Genomic DNA, 16323 nt, shown 5'->3' on the forward strand with positions numbered 1-16323 from the left:
CGTGGGGTGGACTGCCTCTCAGGCCTTCTCTTGCCCTCTGCTGCTGCTAAGTCACTCAGTTGTGTCCAACTCTTTGTGACCCCATTGGCTGCGGAACTGACCTTCACTGTCTCCTGGAGTTTACTCAGACTCGTGTCCATGGAGTTGGTGGTGCTATCTTATAGGGGCTGATTTAGAATTTCACCCCAGGAACTCTGAGGTTGCCAACACAGAGGGCAAGGTGCCATCGGAGCTCACAGGGACCCTATCCAGGCCTGGAGGTTGTGCACAGAGTGGAAATTGTCTCTAGTTTGCCAGGTGGAGTTCCTAGCATAAGGGCTGTGTGGTTGAAGGCTAGCATGAGACCAGCTTAGTATTAACGGGTGACTCTGGAGAGATAGGCAGGGCTAGGTCACTCCTTTATCCACTCACTCAGGAAATATCCATTGAGTTCACATATGCCACAAGCTGTCCTAGGTACCAGGGCTGGCACCATGCCTGCTGCTCGTTCTAGTAGGGGAGATGGACGCTACACAAGTGAACAGGTGAAAACTTCACCTGCTGGTGGCTAGGAGTGCCCTGAAGAATGATCGTGCGTGTGTGTGCACACTGCTTTGTAAAGGGTAGCCAAAGCAACAGTTTCTGAGAAGGTGACTTTTAAGCAGAGACCTGAATAAAGTGAGGGAGCAAGTCACAAGGATATTGGCGTGCAGAGTACTCTAGCCAGAGGACTGCACGTCCAAAGGCCCTGTGGCAGGGAGGCCTGCTCACGTGGTGAATAACAGAAAGGCCAGTGTGCCTGGCATGGACAAGAGTGAGGGCCTTTGAAGCCATGTGGGGAAAATGTGGAATTTTCCTGGAGGTAGTGGAGGGCCAGGGAAGTGTTTTAAAAAGGTTTTGCTGGAAAGAATGTGAAGAAAGGACTGAGAAAGGACAGGATGGGTCAGGGACTCTGGGGCAATGAAGGTGTCTGAGGTGGTGTCGGTGATGTCGGAGAGGTGGGGGGGGGGGGGGACCTGGGGAGAGGAGAACACAGCCGTGTGCCCCTGAGGAATGGAAGGGGGCCGCTCCTTAGACCTCACAGAGGAGCTTGTCCTCAGGGAGGTGAGGAGAGAGAGGTGGGCGGGGGCAGAGTCGATGAAAGTGCTTTGTGAGTGGTTTGGACGCAGGCCTCAGTCTCTCTCAGAGGAGCCCTCCTCCAGTGCTTCTGTCCAGAGTGGAGGCGATTTGTCCAGGGGGGAGGCGGATGTGAGCCCAGCTGCTCTTCCTGAGAGTCAGTCAGAGAGGAACAGAGAGCCTTCCTGAAGTGGTCACGGTAACAAGGGACACGGATATGCTCATTCTTTTCCCCTGTCAGAAGGCGAGAATCGCGGATTTCCTGGTTTGTGCTGTATAACCAGCTCTGTCTTTAATAGGGGGAGGTGTCAGGCTGCCTGTCTGAGCCTCAGTTTCCTTAAAGTGGGGTCGGGCTGGCTGCAGAGACCCGTCAGGTTCCTCTGAAACGATGCTGCTTGGAGGCCGCTGTCCGGAGACGGGCCACAGGCCTGTGTCCTTCACACGGGGAGCTTTGGGGTCTGATGGCTCATGACATGAGCTGTGTAGTAGCTCCCACTTCTTTTCACCCACAGGAGAGGCTATCTAATTTCAAAATGCAGGTATCCTTGTTTTAAAATTACTCAAGATTTCAGGGACTTCCCCGGTGGTCCAGTGGTTAAGACGCTGCACTCCCAGTTGCAGGGTGCATGGGTTTGATCCCTGGTCGGGGAGCTAGAACCCCACATGTTAGGCAACCAAAATAAATTAATGAAGGATTTCAAGACAGTGGCAGCCGAGCATTAAAAGCAAGCACAGGGCCCTGAGTGTGGGGGGCTTGCGTCCCTGCACAGCTCACATGCCTGCGAAGCCATCCTTGGCTTGGAAATCGGAGGGTTCAGAGACAAGGGGCTGCCTGCAGCAGTCATTCTATAGGAGTTAGGTCAGGGGCATATACTTACTGGCATGGGGATGGGAACACTTCCTGAGAGGGAATCCGGGGCTTTGTCCTGGCTCAGCAAGAAAAAGCATGTGATGGATGAGGTGTGTCAGCTGAGGCTGTCGTTGCCAATTCTAGGTCAGTGGGATCTGGTCATCTGGAAGATGTTCCAGCTGGCGGTTTGGAGTTCTGAATTAAGTAGCCGGGTAGCTTAGGCTCTTGGCTCAGACTTTTTGATGAGACCCCCCCCAAAGCTGGCAAAGTCCATGATTGGCAAGTCTTAGCAGCTGGACCTCCAATGCCTTTCAGTTCAGTTCAGTGGCTCAGTCGTGTCCTTCTCTTTGTGACCCCATGGACCACAGCACGCCAGGCCTCCCTGTCCATCACCAACTCCTGGAGTTTACTCAAACTCATGTCCGTTGAGTCAGTGATGCCATCCAACCATCTCATCCTCTGTCATCCCCTTCTCCTCCCGCCTTCAATCTTTCCCAGCATCAGGGTGTTTTCAAATGAGTCAGTTCTTCTCATCAGGTGGCCAAAGTATTGGAGTTTCAGCTTCAGCGTCAGTCCTTCCAGTGAATGTTCAGGACTGATTTCCTTTAGGATGCCTTTAGTATCTGGTAAAGGGGCTATTTCTTTCTTAAACTTTGTGTTAAAGACTTCTTAGACCCTCCCCCAATACAGGGTAGATGCCTTCTTGTGTGGTCCCATAGTATCCCCTTCCCACCAAAGCATTAACTATTTTATATGCAGATTCCCTGCTTTCCTGTTTATCTTCGCCTCCTGCTCTCCCTCCCACCCTCATCACAATCAAAGGATAAGCCCCTTGAAGTCCCAGACCATGTTTGTGTTTCTCGCTTGCTCAGTATTTTAATCCCTGGCATGTGAGACTTTACTGGCCCAATACATGCTCAAGTGAGGGAACAAGCATTTCTGCCTCCTTGAGGGACACAGGGGAAGGTGGGAGACAGTGAGATGCACCCAGGAGAACCAGGTAATGGGATGGAAAATGGGGAGAGGAGTTCTTACTTTCCCGTTTCCTCATAATCCAGAGGATCGTCTTCTTGTAGTTTTCAAAATTTTTCTTCAACCTGAAAGGAAGGTGAATTGGCTTTAAAAGCTGAGACTGAATCGTGTTTACATGTCATGCTAAGCGGCAGATAGAGCTGGGGCCGGCTCCATCGTTTCATAGGCGGAGACTTGGCTGGATGGCTCTGCCTCTGCAACAAGCTTTCTTCCAGTCTGTACTCAGGAATAAAGGGCCAGCACCTGGTGTTGTGTATCCCTCCTGGCCTTTAATTGGCCTTCAACCTGGGCACCTGGGCTGACCCCAGATCTTTCAAAATGAATTCAGTGGGGTTCCTCTTGGGAATGAAGCCAGGGTCGGGAGATTCAAAGCCAGCCAAAGCTGACGCTATGAGTTCAACTCGTGCAGGTTATTTTTTCTGTGGTTTGTGCTCTTGTGCACATTCAGTAAAGCCTGTTCAGAAAGAGCTCAGAGAAACGGTATCATTTGTGAGCTGGACACAGCCACCTGAAACTCCTTTGCACTGAGTAGGAAAATTTCAAATAAACTCACTCAAAAATGACTCACCAGGAAAGCCACATTAAGGCACAGCTCTTCAAAATGATCAAGCCTTCTACACCTCCTCTCATGTCGATATACAAAGTGAGTCATCCTGGCATTTCAATGGCTGGGACTGTTTTCCTGCCAAATAAGGGTGGTCTCCAGAGACAGCAGCCTTTCCTGGTTCTCAGATCAGAGACCTTTTGAAAGGGAATCTGCCGGAAGGAGGGAGCTTCCAAGGCTTAATTGGATCTGAGCAGAGGGCCTTTGACACGGCAGATTTTAACTTCCCGCTTCAGAATCCTCGAAGAGAGCATAATAATTTAACCCCAAGCAACCTCAGGAAGCAAATACCATCTGCTGGAAAGGGCTGGGCTGTTTTGCCTGGTGGAAAGGAGGTTTAGTGTCTGTACTTTAGATGCTGTTTGCAAGTTGAGAATGAGCTCTTCATGGCCCATTTGTGCCAAGGGTTCTTTGTTTTATTTGCAAGCACTGTGAATGGAATTGAAGCAGTTACCTCACCTACCATCACCTGTGAAAGAACAAGGAGGAAGAGGGTGGGGTGAAGCCTGTCCAGGCTGACAGCAGGATGCCAGGTGCATGCAGGAGTTAAATTCCAGTGAGGGGATCCCTCCAGAGGCACCCAGTGCCCTTTGGGGAAGGTTCTTTCCTTGGTTCTTTGCTCAGCTTTGCAAGCTAATGGAATCCCTACTAGCTTTGCTAGTAAGTGTACACACTACCGTATAGACCAACATACAGTAGGTGCATTCATTGGGTGCAGTTAGGTTAGAATGAGCCTTGGTTATGGGCTTAAACGAGAAAGAAGGGGGAGAAAATGTAACCTAGAATGTAGGATAACCTACAATGGTATTATTTGGGATTTTTATTTTTCTTGTTTTATGAGGATCTGAAAACTTGGGTGTTCTTTGTATTTTGTGTATTTAGCCTTCCCTTTTCCTAGAGAAGCCTTAGGGGTCTCTGGCCCCAGGACTGTATTGAGCCCAAAGCAGAAGTTGCTGGCAGTCAGTCTCTCCCTGATTTTGGGGAGTCTTCATTCACCAAGGAGGCTATGCATGGTACCCCATCCCCCACAGCCTGTTCCTCGGAGCCCTTCCCAGAGAGTCATGGTCATGATGATGGTCAGATGCAATGCCTGACCATGTCCCTTGTTCACCAAGGCTTCTGACAGCTGGATAAGTGAAAATCCAGGCTTCCTTGTACCACAGACTGGATGTACAGATAGGGTTCTGGAATATTTTGTGACTGGGGTCATGCCAACTAGAAAGATTTGGTGCCAGCAGCCATCTGCAATAACTTTATTGCTCCCCAAGCCCCTGCCATGTCCCAGGTCAGTGACGCTTGGGGCTTTTCCCCCTCAAGGAGCATGGAGAAGAAATGGCTAGCCTAGGATGAAGCTAAGGAATTTCTTGGGAAGATGCCCATGAGCTTGATCCCCCCACTGTCCCTTTTCTTCAAAGGCTCAGGGGTCTGAGCCTTGCCTCCCGGACTTTCGTACAAGTTCACGGTCCCTTCAAGACTTTTTCTTGCCTGGGATTTCCAGCCTGTGTCCCTGCTCACCTTTGATGCTATCTTGCACATCCTGTGTTCATAGATTTCTTTGCCTTTGAGTTTTGGCAGCCGGATCATCCTGTCCCCTGACCCCTAATCTTACCCTTGTCCTGTGTCTGGCTTGTGCCAGCTCTTTGACTCAAGGAAGCTTCTGGACCCTGGCCTTCCTCTGTGCTCTCATGGCCCAGTTAATGCTCTTCTCGGCAGCTAGCTTTGGTCTACCTGCACCCAGCGACCAGTACCTTCCCAGTGACCAACAGTTCCATCCCTCTTGTCACTTACAGAATTCCCAGCTTCCTTCTGGTTTCACCCTCCAGATGACCAGTCAGGGGAATGGTAATATCCTCCTCCAGTTCGTTGCGAACAGCCATTTCTTTGAGCACAGTCCTGAACACCGACTGATAGGAGGTGGTCGAAACCTGCTAAAGAGTTAATATTTACTGTATATAAATCTTCTTCATCTACCTCTATTTAACTTTGCATATCTATTCTTGCTTTCTTTTCCTCTCAAAATATTTGTTAGTTTTGTTTTCATTGCTTTATTCCCCACTTGGCACCTTGCTTTCATTTTGTTTTCCAGTTTGTGCTTTAGTTAGTTTTGTTCTTAACTGGTAAATATAATTTTTGATTTCCTTTGTTAGCTGGGTCAATCTACTGTATTTTATTTTTGTTGGACCGTTTTGACTTTGCTTATAGGCATATATGTATATGTGTATATTCCATTATTTTAATTATTATTTGCCTGATTTTGTGACTGCCATTTGTCTGGGGTTCATCTTTGGTTTCTTGGTTTTGCGTACTTGTTTTAATCTCACTTAATGCCATAACAAACCACTTGTGAAATCTTCGTTCCTGACCAGAGATCAAGCCCTGAGCCTTTGGAGTGGGAGCACGGATTCCAAGACCCTAGACTATCAGAGAACTAACCCTCGGGAGCATCAAATAGTGAGAACTCACACAAAGGAAACCACCTGAATACAAGACCCTGCATCACCCAGCCACCAGTAGCACCCTGTGCACCCTCATCTAAACAACAAACAAAACAAAAATACAAACCAAATCATTAGCGGGCAGGATTACTACCTCATTCAGCCTTGTCCATCAGAGGAAAAACAAACAAACAAAAAACCCAGCACAAATCTCACCCTATACGAAGCTTACAGAAACCACTGGACCAACCTTATAAGGGCAGAAACCAAAAGAAGGAAAGAATTCAACCTTGAAGTCTGGGAAAAGGAGACCTCAAACACAATAAGTTAAAAAAAAAATAATGAAAAGGCAGAGAAATACTACACAAATGAAGGAACAAATTAGAAACACAGAGATCCAAATAAATGAAGAGAAAATAGGCAAACTACCTGAAAAAGAATTCAGAATATTGATAGTAAAGATGATCTAAAACCTTGAAAACAAAATGGAGAAAATGCAAAAATCAATTAACATAGACCTAGAAGAATTAAAGAATAAACATACAGAGACAAGCAACACAGTTACTGAAATTAAAAATACTTTGGAAGGAATCAATAGCAGAATATCTGAAGCAGAAGAACGAATCAGTGAGCTGGAAGATAAAATGCTGGAAATGACTTCTGAAGAGCAAAATAAAAAGAATGAAAAGAACTGAGGATAGTCTCAGAGCCCTTGGGGACATTATCAAATGCACCAACATTCGAATTATAGGGGTCCCAGAAGAAAAAGACAAAAAGAAAGGGTATGAGAAAATTTTTGAAGAGATTATAGTTGAAAATTTCCCTGACATGGAAAAGGAAATAGTCAAACAAGTCCAAGAGGCACAAAGAGGTCCCACACAGGATAAACCCAAGGAGAAACACGCCAAGACACATACTAAGTGAACTAACAAAGGCTAAACACAAAGAAAGAATATTAAAAGCAGCAAGGGAGAAGCAGCAAGTAATGTACAAGGGAAACCTCATATGTTATCTTTCAGCAGAAACTGCAGGCCAGAAGGGAATGGCAGGATATATTTAAAGTACTGATAGGGAAAGGGAAACATCTACAACCAAGATTATTGTACCCAGCAAGGATCTCATTCAGAATTGATGGAGAAATAAAAAGCATTTCAGACAAGCAAATGTTAATAGAATTCAGTATCACTAAACCAGCTTTACAACAACTGTTAAAGGGACTTATATAGTCAAGACATACAAGAGAAGGAAAAAGATCTACATCAGTTCAGTTCAGTCGCTCAGTCATGTCCAACTCTTTATGACCCCATGAACTGCAGCATGCCAGGCCTCCCTGTCCATCACCAACTCCTGGAGTTTGCCCAAACCCATGTCCATTGAGTTGGTGATGCCATCCAACCATCTCATCCTCTGTCATCCCCTTCTCCTCCTGCCCTCAATCTTTCCCAGCATCAGGGTCTTTTCAAATGAGTCAGCTCTTTGCATCAGGTGGCCAAAGTATTGGAGTTTCAGCTTCTGCATCAGTCCTTCCAGTGAACACCCAGGACTGATCTCATTTAGGATGGACTGGTTGGATCTCCTTGCAGTCCAAGGGACTCTCAAGAGTCTTCTCCAACACCACAGTTCAAAAGCATCAATTCTTCATGCTCAGCTTTCTCTATAGTCCAACTCTCACATCCATACATGACCACTGGAAAAACCATAGCCTTGACTAGACGGACCTTTGTTGACAAAGTAATATCTCTGCTTTTTAATATGCTGTCTAGGTTGGTCATAACTTTCCTTCCAAGGAATAAGCGTCTTTTAATTTCATGGCTGCAGTCACCATCTACAGTGATTTTGGAGCCCTCAAAAATCAACCCCAAACAATTAAGAAAATGGCAATAGGAACATATATATCAATAATTACTTTAAATGTAAATGAATTAAATGCTCCAACCAAAAGACACAGACTGGTTGAATGGATACAAAAACAAAGACCGATATATATGCTGTCTACAAGAAACCCACTTCAGACCTAAAGACACACATAGACTGAAAGTGAGAGGATGGAAAAATATATTCCATGCAAATGGGAAACAAAAGAAAGATGGAGTAGCAATCCTCATATCAGACAAAATAGACCTTAAAGAAGATTACAAGAGATAAGGAAGGACACTACATAATGATCAAGAGATCAATCCAAGAGGAAACCTGCAAAGGGACTGCAAAATGAAATAGCCTGAAATCTGATTCCCTGATGTGCCAGATGAGATTTCAACATGTAATTGGAAAAAGACAGTGGGAACAGTAGGATGACTAGCAAGATTTGTTCTGAAGATTGTCTCCCTAACGGTCACACCCTCTTCTCATTCCCCAGTTCCCTTAAGAATATATATTTTTTAATAGTAGCATACCAAGAAGTCTTTTGAGAGCATAAAATTACCTCCTTCTTCCAAATGTAGAGAAGGCTCTAGAACATAATATTGCATTCATGGCTTGAGAGCATAAAGCTTTTTTAGTTCCTGGAATGACCAAGCTGTCAGTGGTTGGTTATTTATCATATCATAAATAACTGTGAAGGATAAGAGTCTTCAGGAAACCAGGGTAGTACCTAGCATGTTCTTGTAGTGGATAATTCTGTCTTTAAGGATTCTTCCAAAGTAATAACACTGCAAGCTACCTTTTAATTTTGTAGATTTGTTCATTCTATCTCAAGTCTGTGAGGTTAACCAGGACTGACCCATAGGTTGGTCTTCACAAGAGTTTCTTTTTTTGACTCCCTTTTGGTAGAAGGTGAATTGTGACTTGCTGTCCAGAAGAACTGCAGGTCGTCACATCGCCCTGCTCACTACAGGTTGAGATTGTTAGGGAGGTTGTTCCACATCTGTTAGTGTACAGTCTACCATTCACTTACAAGCCTCCTAAAGTAAGCAGTGGGGGCGGAGGGGCGGCTTCCCTGGTGGCTCAGTGGTAAAGAATCCACCTGCCAATGCAGGAGACACGGGTTCAACCCTTGGGTTGGGAAGTTCCCCTGGAGAAGGAAGTGGCAACACACTCCAGCGTTCTTGCCTGGAAAATTCCATGGACAGAGGACCGTGGCGGTCTGCAGTTCATGGGGTTGCAAAAGAGGCACACATGTCTTAGCAACTAAACAACGACAACAAAAAGGAAGCGGGCGACCCACATACCCAAAGTCGCATGTGACCTGGGGCAGATACAAGGATGGAGCTTGCCGTTGCTGGTTTTTCCAGGTTGGGGAAAACCTGGGGTGTCTCGGGACCGACTTGCTTGATTCCCAGCCTCTCCTCATTGCTGGTGTTCAGTTAATTAAACACAGAGGCCATCAGACTGAGGAGGCTCTGAGGCCATGGTGCCCCGAGTAAGCAAACAAAAACCTCAGCCTGTAAATGCCTCAAGCCTAAGACATCAAAATCCAAGGACAACCACTCACAAGCAGCCGGCTTGGCTTTAAGCCAGTCAGCCAATAATTTCCTTGCTCTGCTTCTGCCTTTTCTGTCTCTCCTCAGCTCCTGTTGGCTGAGGGCTCTTAGCCACTTCCGGTCTGGTACTGCCTGATTGTAATCATACGGGCTCAAACTCTTCAGATTCTTAGTAGGCCTCAGTTCATCTTTTCACACTGGAATGTATCAGTGCTTCGGGGCAGACTGAGGTGAAGGCTTGTCGTCCCAATATTGCTGCCTCTAAATTCTTTATTATTGACCATTCCTCCTTGAGTTGGAGCGATGGCCCAATTGCCCAGGCTGGTCTTTCATGAGTCCTTTTGTTGTTTTTTTTTAATTTTAGTTTTTATTTTATTTTTGGCGGTGCTGGGTCTCTGTTGCTGCCTGAGGGCTTTCTGTAGTTTCGGCGAGCAGGGGCTACTCCCTGGTTGCTGTGTGCAGGCTTGTCAGCGTGGTGGCTTTTCTTGTAGAGCGTGGGCTCTAGGCACGTGGGCTCAGTCATTGCAGCTTGGTAGCTGTGGCGCTTGGGCTGAGTTGCCCCGAGGCATGTGAGGTCTGTCAGATCCCACTGTCAGAATAACCACGGTCCAGGTTGATGGCTGCCTCCAAGTCAAAGGACCTCAGCTACGTCTCTCCCCTGGGTACCTCAGTGGTTTCTGGTGCTCCCCCTCCCAAAGGCCTCAGAAGTCCACACAGACAAGTCTCTCAGCTGCAGGTATCATGTGGCACTGACTCCACTCCTTCTGTCCTGCTCCGGCCCTACTTGGGCACATCTGCTGCGCATGGGATTTCTTGGAGGAACGGTGCTTTTCAGGTGATACTGTGGCTGGGCCACAGGTGCTGTCACTCACTAAGTGTCTGATCTTTGGAGCCAGGTGGTATCAGCAGGGGGTCATGTCCCCTGTCTCTGTGCCATACTTTGTCACCTGAGCCAAGCCCCTGAGATGGCAAGGCAAGGTGTTTGTGACGGGCTCATGTGCACAGGCTGCGTGTCACCCAGAAGCCTCCCAGCATCCTGTCTCATCCAGAACCTCACGCGGCTCCATGGGAGGTGTCCCCTTGGCTTACGGCTGCAGCCCCACCAGACACACAGAACCTCAGTTGACAGGTGCGCTGAAGGTTTTTGAAAAATTAGTTTCTAATTAAAACAATTCCTTTCGATTTCAATTCTTGCTAAAAAAATCTCTCTAAAATGCCTGAGTTTACTTTCCTATCTTAGTATATTCAGTGCTGTGAATCTAAGTTCAAGTAATCCCTTCACCATTTGACACGGTAGTTCAGTATTTGAAAAAGCAGTAGGTTTTTTTCTTATTAATACGGGCTTCTCTGGTGGCTCAGATGATAAAGAATCTGCTGCAATGTAGGACACCTGGGTTCAATCCCTGGGTCGGGAAGATCCCCTGGAGGAGGGCATGGCAGCCCACTCCAGTATTCTTGCCTGGAGAATCCCCATGGACAGAGGAGCCTGGTGGGCTATAGTCCATGGGGTTGCAAAGAGTCAGGCATGGCTGAGCAAAAATACTTTTGCTTCTTATTAATATAAGTGTATAAGAGCATGTCTGGAAAGTAAGGAATTTAGGGCTAAATAAGAACTGAAATAAGAGAATTTTTTTTCAATTAAAATAAGAGCAAAACCTAAATGCCTCGGTTATTTCCCACCCCCTTTTTAAGTTCAGGATAATGTATCTGCTTTATTTTGAGTTTCAGAGACACAAGCTCTCACTTTTGTGATTGTAGTTAGTACCTACAATCCTGAGACAATTTCTCAGGTATAGTGGAAAGGATATATAACCTGAGTAAACAGGTGTTGGAAGCCTTGGAGGTAAGTTGACACAGGAAATTATAGCCACCAAGCTGCATTGGCAGGCAAAACATTTGTGCAGTAAAGACAGTACAAAACTTTCTGTAGATGGAAGACTTATTCAAGGTTTTGGAACTTCCCACGGTATCTTTAGTTATTGGATACAGCTGGGAAAGGATCGCCATTAAACTCCCAGGGCTGGTTCTGTGCTGCTTTGAAAAGTGTGGGAGCAGGACTCAGATCTGTGGGGTATGCTCCAATGCTCTTTGTTGCGGTGTCGCACTGAGGACGCTGTTGTCTGAAGTTTCCATCTTCTGGGCTGTTCCATGCCTGGTCCTTCAGTTGGAGATGGTAGGCTTTTTGAGGGGCTTTGGTCTGTGCTTGTTGGGGTTTCTGATTGTGGTCTTTTCAGGAGTTTCTGAAGCAAAAAGAAAACTCAAACTCACTGCCATGTTGTTCCTTGGATCTCATGGTCCCCTGACAGTCTGCCTTCTTTCCTCTGTCTTTTAAAAGCTCCTTGTGTTTGTTTTATATATAATGTCTAGAGTTTTAAGTGGTGTGTATGTCGCTCGGTCATGTCTGACTCTTTGCAGTCTCATAAACTGTAGCCCACCAGGCTCCTCTGTCCATGGAATTCTCCAGGCAAGAATACTGGAGCAGGTTGCCATTCTCTTCTCCAGGGGATCTTCCCGACCCAGGGATCGGACCCAGGGGTCAAACCCAGGTCTCCCGCATTGTGGGCAGATTCTTTACCATCTGAGCCACTATTGCTTAGTGGGAAAATTACATCTAGTCCATATTTCCAGGATCTAACTTCATTTTTACACAAGGTTTCTACAAAGAGCGATTTGCCCTGATCTATTAATAAGTATCTGGGTAGCTTGTGTGTTTCGCTTTTAACGTTGCTGCCTTCAGAAGCAATCTCGCGGGGGTTTTATTCATGTTACAGAATGCAGGGCCTTGTGGTGTCATCCTTGGCTTTCTTCTGACCCTCTTTGGATTAATGCGTGTCATTTACTCTTCAGCCTGTTTTAAGAGATGCTCTCTTGCGCTGTGATAACAGCGAGCAACGCTGGGACTCCCAGGGCTCAAGACGCAGTGTCCAGCTGGCCCCCCTGGGCTACCCTCCCAACATGCAGAGCCAGTGTTCCCAGTGTTTAACCAACTTACTTCGTCTTCGGAGACCTCATCATCTTCCAGCGTGCCAATGGGGTCTTTTAATACACGGTCCCAAAAGCTCTCTTTGTAATCAAACTCCATGGCTTTCAATGGTGGAAGGCATGGCCAAAGGAGAGGCATTTGGGAAAGGAGCCGAAACGACAAACAAAAACAAAAAGAGAAACAGATTTACGGCATTTACACTTGACCTTTTAACTACAAATGCAGAGGTCATCAATAAGACTTTAAATTCATGAAACCACTTAAAATTTGACTCAGAGACATTCGTAAAACAGGAAATTAACGGTATCTCAGTGGCAGATTTAGGAAGGTGTGTGTTTCTAGTGGTTAGGGAAGGTGCATCTGACAAAGTGACATTTGAGTGAGTCCTGCACGAAGCAAGGGAGTGAGCAGGCAGCTGGCTGGGGAAGACCATCCCTGGCAGGGGGCAGAGGAGGTGAAAGGCCCTGAGGTGGGAGGGAGTGGGAGCGTGTTGAGGTATCTGACAAACCTCAGGAGAGGCGTGAGAGTGAGGTGAGCTGGGAAGGGCCAAGGCCAGCTCCCGGAGGACCTAGTAGGCCCTGGGGAGGAATTTAGATTTTATTCCCAGAGAGATTTATTCTGAGTGTGATTTTCTCTTGGAAATCCTGAGAAATATTCCTATCTCCTGTCAGTTTTGTCAAAAATTGCCCATCTCCAGAATTGCAGATGGTTTGTAATTGCTAATTAAAGCGTAAGAGATGAATCCCCAAGCCAGTGAGCTTAAAAAAAACAAAAAGACCAGTCTCTGGGAGATAGCAGATGCCTTTGTTCTCACGGTCAACCACAGCCTGGTGACTCTGGGCCAGGAGAGGGGCTGGAGACCTCCAGTGTGGATGGGGTGCGACTTGAATGGAGGAGCAGATAATTACAACTTGGGCCTGGATTCCCTGCTCCGGGAAAGGTGTGGATCCTGAGCGGAGCTGGGGGGACAGGGCTTGCACACGATGACTGGAACCCTGGGGAAACTATGGTGGCCTCTGTCTTGGCTCCAGGATGACACCAGCCCCTCCTCGCTGAGCCATCCAGGAAGCCCATCTACCAGCGGTGGCGCTGGGCTGACTGAGTCTGTCTGTGTGTCCTTGCTGGGTCTCTGGGGGTGGAGAGGGGCGTTCTTTGTGATCTCCATACACGGTATCTCTGCACTGCCTCCGGACTTTGGTTCAGTAATGGAAACGCTGACTCCTTTGGGCCCCTGCAGGGATGGTGAGCTCCACCCAGCTGGATCTGCCTGTCCTGACCCCAGGCCAGGGGCCTCTCTGCCTGCAGACCTCCCACCCCAGCCTCGGCTTGTTCCTGGTGGAAACCTGCCTCATTGCAGGGGCCCCTGTGCGGCCAGAGTGCCCCCTCGCGCCCACGCTGGTAGTTCTTTCCCGCCAGGTCCTCCTTCCAAGCACACACCCTCTCCACTGAGGGGCTCACAGCTGGCAAAGGCAGGGTGATTCCGGCTCCATTCCAGGACACTGTGTCCCCAGAGTGTCCACCCGGGGTGTGGCCTGGAGGAGTTTCTTCTTGTTGAGAACACCAGACGAGAATCCACAGGGATTCAGGCAAGCCCTCAGGAGAAGTAGCGGAGGAGCTGGTAGAACGCGAGTCTGGGGAGGCCGGGTGCAGAGCCCCCGAGGAAGGCTCTCTGAGGACGTGCCTGCCGGACGCGGGGGAGAGGAGCCTGCCTCTGACCCTGCTCGCTCAGCAGCTCCCTGTGATTTGTCAGTGCCATCTTTTAATAGGCTTTATTGAATAAGAGACACTTAATTTGAGGGGGGAAGAAAAAGAAGTAGGTGTTTGTCAAGGGAAGAAGGGGACTTGGCAGGCCGGAATTGGGAGCAACCATGTTCAGAGGCATTTGTTTCTCGAAATCATTAACCTTATTAGCATCAACCAGCCCTGGCTACGTGTCAAGACAAGCCCGGTAAATCCTGCCTTAACTGGGGCAGGAGGAGTGGGAAGAGCTTTAGTCCTAATTAACTTTCCCTTTGGGGATTTCTGTCAACCTCTACCTTTGTTCTAGTGGGATTATCTTCCCTCCAAGCCTCTCCTGTAGGAGGACTGGGGAGGCGGGGGAGGTGTCAGGCCAGGTTCCTGCATGGTGGCCCTGTTATCCGGGGCCTTCCCAGCGGGTCTCTCAGCCCTCCGCGCCCTGGGCCCCTCGTCCGTGTAGCGGGGGCCACGGAGCTCATCTTCAGGGCGGCTCAGGGGACCAGCGCCAACGCGATGGAAGCCTGGCACTCAGCACTCCCTGGAGGGGGACGTCTCTCCCGGACTGATTACCAACAAGGCTTAACTCCTCTCCACCCAGTCAGTGGCTGTCCTCCCACAGCTTTTTTCTTGCTGACAGAAGGACGCCTCCTGACTTTGGGGTGGATGTTGGAGTCCTGTGTGTTTGCCGAGCAGAGCAGAGCCCCGCACTCGAAGCCGGGACGTGGAGGAGAGAAGCAGTAGGCCACTGCCCCCGGCCGGCTCAGAGAAGTGGCCACGGGGGTGAAACCCGGGCCGGTCCACTCCTCCACCCTTCAGGTGGGAGCTGCTGCCGGGGGCGCCTGAGAAACGCGGACCCTCAGGCCCCTGGACTGAGTCTGCGTTTCAACACAAGGCCTGGGTGAATGCGCTGCACGTGAAACTCTGAGCAGCACTAGTCTACCCTGGCTCTCTCCTCTCTGGAAATGGAATAAGATCAAGAAGACTCCAGAGTGAGAAAGAGTTTGTTTGATGAGCCACCTGTGTAGGTAACCCTGCTCCTCCCAGCCCCCATCCCAGCAGTTCACCATCCCTCCGTTGTTTATTCAATAAAAGGTTGTGTGTGTGCTAAGTCACTTCCGTCGTGTCCCCCTCTTTGTGATCGCATGGACTGTAGCCCGCCAGGCTCCTCTGTCCATGGGATTCTCCAGGCCGGAATACCGGAGTGGGTTGCCACGCCTGCCTTCAAACCATAGCATAGGTCTGGTTAATTATAGGACTTTGGTGGAGCAATGTGTACAAGTTGGGATTCTGCCACCAAAACCCAACCTTTTCCTCTGTCCTCCTCCCTCAGAGGAGTCAGCTATCCCCTCCTTTAATAAAAACTGACTCAGGCTCTCAGGGTACCATTTGAGGGGCTCTGATTCATTCCCTGCCAAGGTGCCATGGAATGATTCTGTCTGGAGGGACCCATGCATCCCAGCTAAGCCCTGCTGCCCAGACTTCAGAGAAGCCAGTAACTGACTGGCTGGCCGCTCTTGAAATGTGGGTGTCCTGATACAGACCTTGAATGGAGAGATGGACTTCTAGACTGTTCCCAGGTCATTCTTTCTCACTCCCAAGACTCTCTTTCTGTTTCTGTCTCCCTTCTTCAGTTAAGGACAGGGAAGCATATCCGGGTTCGTGGACTGTATGCCCAGCACGTCCCTCGATTCTCTCTAGGATTCAGCACTGGCCAGACCGGCAAGGCACCCGCCCCCCCGGGGGGGCACCATTCCCAGACCCTCTGCAGGGAGCAGGAATCTTTGGTTAGGTTATGTGGGACTCACCCTTTCCTGCCATTTGTGGTTCTTCAGTGGGAACAAAGGCTAAAAACAAATAGGAAAAATGATTAATAGGAGGTGGAATGGTGAACTCTTCACCCTTAAATGTCTGGAGAAACCAGGGCAGAGACTGCATATTCCAGGATAAGAGGCTCCTGTGGTTTTCAGCAGTTGGAGCGGTAGCTTATGCTCAGCACACATTGATTCCCCTCCTTTGGTTCACGGTTCATCTTTTCCAATAGAGTTTAAGTTCTGAGAGGGGAGGATAGCTTTGTCCATATGAAGATGGACATACTACTGCCAAGTACACAGTAGGTATACAATAAATATAATTTCATACACAGTAGATACACAGTAGATGTCATGGAA

The 16323-nt window shown here is 48.2% G+C and overlaps 1 protein-coding gene across 1 annotated transcript in view; it reads right to left on the reverse strand.

Annotated features, from left to right (window-relative positions):
- ERICH6B (glutamate rich 6B) overlaps positions 1 to 16323 on the reverse strand; it is a 78646-nt gene that overhangs the window by 16823 nt on the left and 45500 nt on the right. The window contains exons 7-10 of the mRNA XM_070471207.1: positions 15961 to 15999; positions 12428 to 12519; positions 5370 to 5509; positions 2981 to 3042 (exon numbers count right to left, since the gene is read on the reverse strand). Coding sequence (XP_070327308.1) covers positions 2981 to 3042; positions 5370 to 5509; positions 12428 to 12519; positions 15961 to 15999 — 333 coding nt within the window. The remainder of the gene's footprint in view (positions 1 to 2980; positions 3043 to 5369; positions 5510 to 12427; positions 12520 to 15960; positions 16000 to 16323) is intronic.

Source organism: Odocoileus virginianus, chromosome 8 (genome assembly GCF_023699985.2).
Source record: "Odocoileus virginianus isolate 20LAN1187 ecotype Illinois chromosome 8, Ovbor_1.2, whole genome shotgun sequence".
Classification (NCBI taxonomy): domain Eukaryota; kingdom Metazoa; phylum Chordata; class Mammalia; order Artiodactyla; family Cervidae; genus Odocoileus; species Odocoileus virginianus.